General features: G+C 33.2%; 1 protein-coding gene across 1 annotated transcript in view; it reads left to right on the plus strand.

Moving 5' to 3' along the window:
* Positions 1–422: 422 nt before the first annotated feature.
* The window catches only part of ENH_00012470 (hypothetical protein), a gene marked incomplete at both ends in the record, with an annotated part of 3,058 nt that continues 980 nt past the window's right edge, over positions 423–2,500 (plus strand). Inside the window, one exon of the mRNA XM_013578986.1 lies at positions 423–647. Coding sequence (XP_013434440.1) covers positions 423–647 — 225 coding nt within the window. The remainder of the gene's footprint in view (positions 648–2,500) is intronic.

Raw genomic sequence — 2,500 nt, forward strand, 5'->3', positions numbered from 1 at the left:
CAGCTGCAGCAGCAGCAGCGGCAGTGGTAATAATAGTGCTGCAGCAGCAGCAGCAGCAGCGACAATAATAGTGCAGCAGCAGCGGCAATAAAAATAATAGTGCAGCAGCAGCAGCAGCAAGGAAAGAAATAACAAAAGAATAAAAGAACAAAAGAGTTAAATAAATAAAAAGAATTAAATTAAATTAAATTAAATTAAATAAGATTAAATTAAATTAATTAAATAAATTAAAATAAAAAAATAAAGAAAGACTTGCCAATTCCTACAAAAACTTCAAACAAAATCAGCCAAGAAGTTTCTTGACTGTCCAGCAAGTAAAGACCCACAATGAGCTGCAGCAAAAAACATTTTTAAGCAGCAGCAGCAGCAGCAGCAGCAGCAGCATATGCAGCAACAACAGCTTGCTACAGCAGCAGCAGCATATGCTGCAGCAGCAGCACCAGCAGCAGCACATGATGCAGCAGCAGCAGCATATGCAGCTGCAACACATGATGCAGCAGCAGCAGCATATGCAGCTGCAGCAGCAGCATATGCTGCAGCAGCAGCAGCATATGCAGCTGCAGCAGCACAACATGCTGCAGCAGCAGCAGCAGCAGCATATGCAGCAGCAGCAGCACAACATGCTGCAGCAGCAGCAGCAGCAGCAAGTTACCTCGCAGACGAAGCTGAAGATAAGAGACACCGCAGAAAGTCCCTCCATGGATTCGTTTTTATACCAAAACTGCATATCTGAAAAAATAAAAATAAAAAAATAAAAATAAAATTTAAATGAAATTAAAAAGAAAATAAGATTAATTTAAATTGAACTAGTGGGAAATTAAAAAGAAATTGGATTTTAAAAAAAATTAAATCAAAGAAGTTTAAAAAAATTGAGAAAAATAAAAAAATCAAAAGGAATTGAAGAGATATGAAAAGGAAGAAAGAAAAACGAAATCAAATTAAAATTCTATTTTAAAATTAAAAGTCAAAAATGAAATAAAAAATGGAAAGTAAATAAAAATAAATGAGTTTAGTTAGAAAGAAAAAAAAATAAAAAACATAAATAAAAGAAACAAATGACAAAAAAACAAAAAAACAAAAAAGCAAAACAAAGAATCGAAAAGCAAGTAAAAAACAAAATAAAAACAACAAAAACCAAAAAACGAAAACAAAAAGCAAAAACAAAAAAGAAAAGCAAATAAAATAAAATAAAAAACAAAAAAGAAAAACAAATAAAATAAAATAAAAAAAAGAAAAGCAAATAAAATAAAATAAAAAACAAAAGTACCGTTTTTGAAGGCGAAGAAGGAAAAGAGGGAATGGAGAAGAATAAAAAGCGAAGAAAAAACCAACATGAAAGGATTTGTCTCCAAAATAATTCTTTTAAACATCAAAGTCTCCTTTTGTGTCTGCAGTCCGAGTTGCTGCTGCTGCTGCTGCGCCCCCGCTATTTGCTGCTGCAGCACGAACGCATGCAAACTCCCCACCCCGAACGACAGCAGCAGCTTCTCCGAAGTCTCCTGCACAAAACGCGCAACAAACCCTAAACCCTAAACCCTAAACCCTAAACCCTAAGCCCGACACTCTGCGGGTGCAAAGTGCGCAAAATTTCACCCAAAAAGGACACAAATTCATCGAAAACAGACATAAAACCCAAACCCTAAACCCTAAACCCTAAACCCTAAACCCTAAACCCTAAACCCTAAACCCTAAACGCTTAACCCTTAAAACCCTAAACCCTAAACCCCAAACCCTAAACCCTAAACCCTAAACCCGAAACACATTGGCAGTGCAAAGCATAAGCATTAAACCGCATCAAACCCTAAACCCTAAACCCTAATCCCTAAACCCTAAGCCCTAAACCCTAAAACCTAAACCCTAAACCCTAAACCCTAAACCCTAAACCCTACCTTGAAGGGGCCCTGCACTGAGGGAAGCAGCTGTATGTACAGCTGAATCGAAAACGACGGAAACGTCGACGCGGTTTTTGAAGTGTCTGATCAGCTCCGACGAGTCTTCCTGAAAATTAAATTAAATTAAATTAATTAAATTAAATATTTAAATTAAATTAAATTAAATTAATTAAATTAAATTAAATAATCAAATTAAATTAAATTAAATTAGTTAAATTAAATTAAAAAATTAAATTAAATTACATTAAATTAAATTAATTAAATTAAAAAATTAAATAACTAGATTAAGTCAAATTGAATTAAATCAAATTTAATTAAATTAAATTAATTAAATAAACATATAACATATAAAAACAAATCAAACTAATTGAATTAAATTAAATTAAATTAAATGGGATAAAATGGAATAGAATGAAAGAAGATGATATGCAAAGAATAAAAAGAAAATAAATAAAAAGAATAAAAGAACAAAAAGGAAATAATAAAAAGAACAAAAATAATAAAAGAAAGAAACAAAAGTAAATGAAAAAGGAGACAAAAGGAGCATTAGAAAGTGCGTACTGAGTCTTCGCTGCTGCTGCTGCTGCTGCTGCTGCTGCTGCTGCTGC

Source organism: Eimeria necatrix, genomic scaffold, assembly GCF_000499385.1.
Source record: "Eimeria necatrix Houghton genomic scaffold, Enh_scaff1391, whole genome shotgun sequence".
NCBI lineage: Eukaryota > Apicomplexa > Conoidasida > Eucoccidiorida > Eimeriidae > Eimeria > Eimeria necatrix.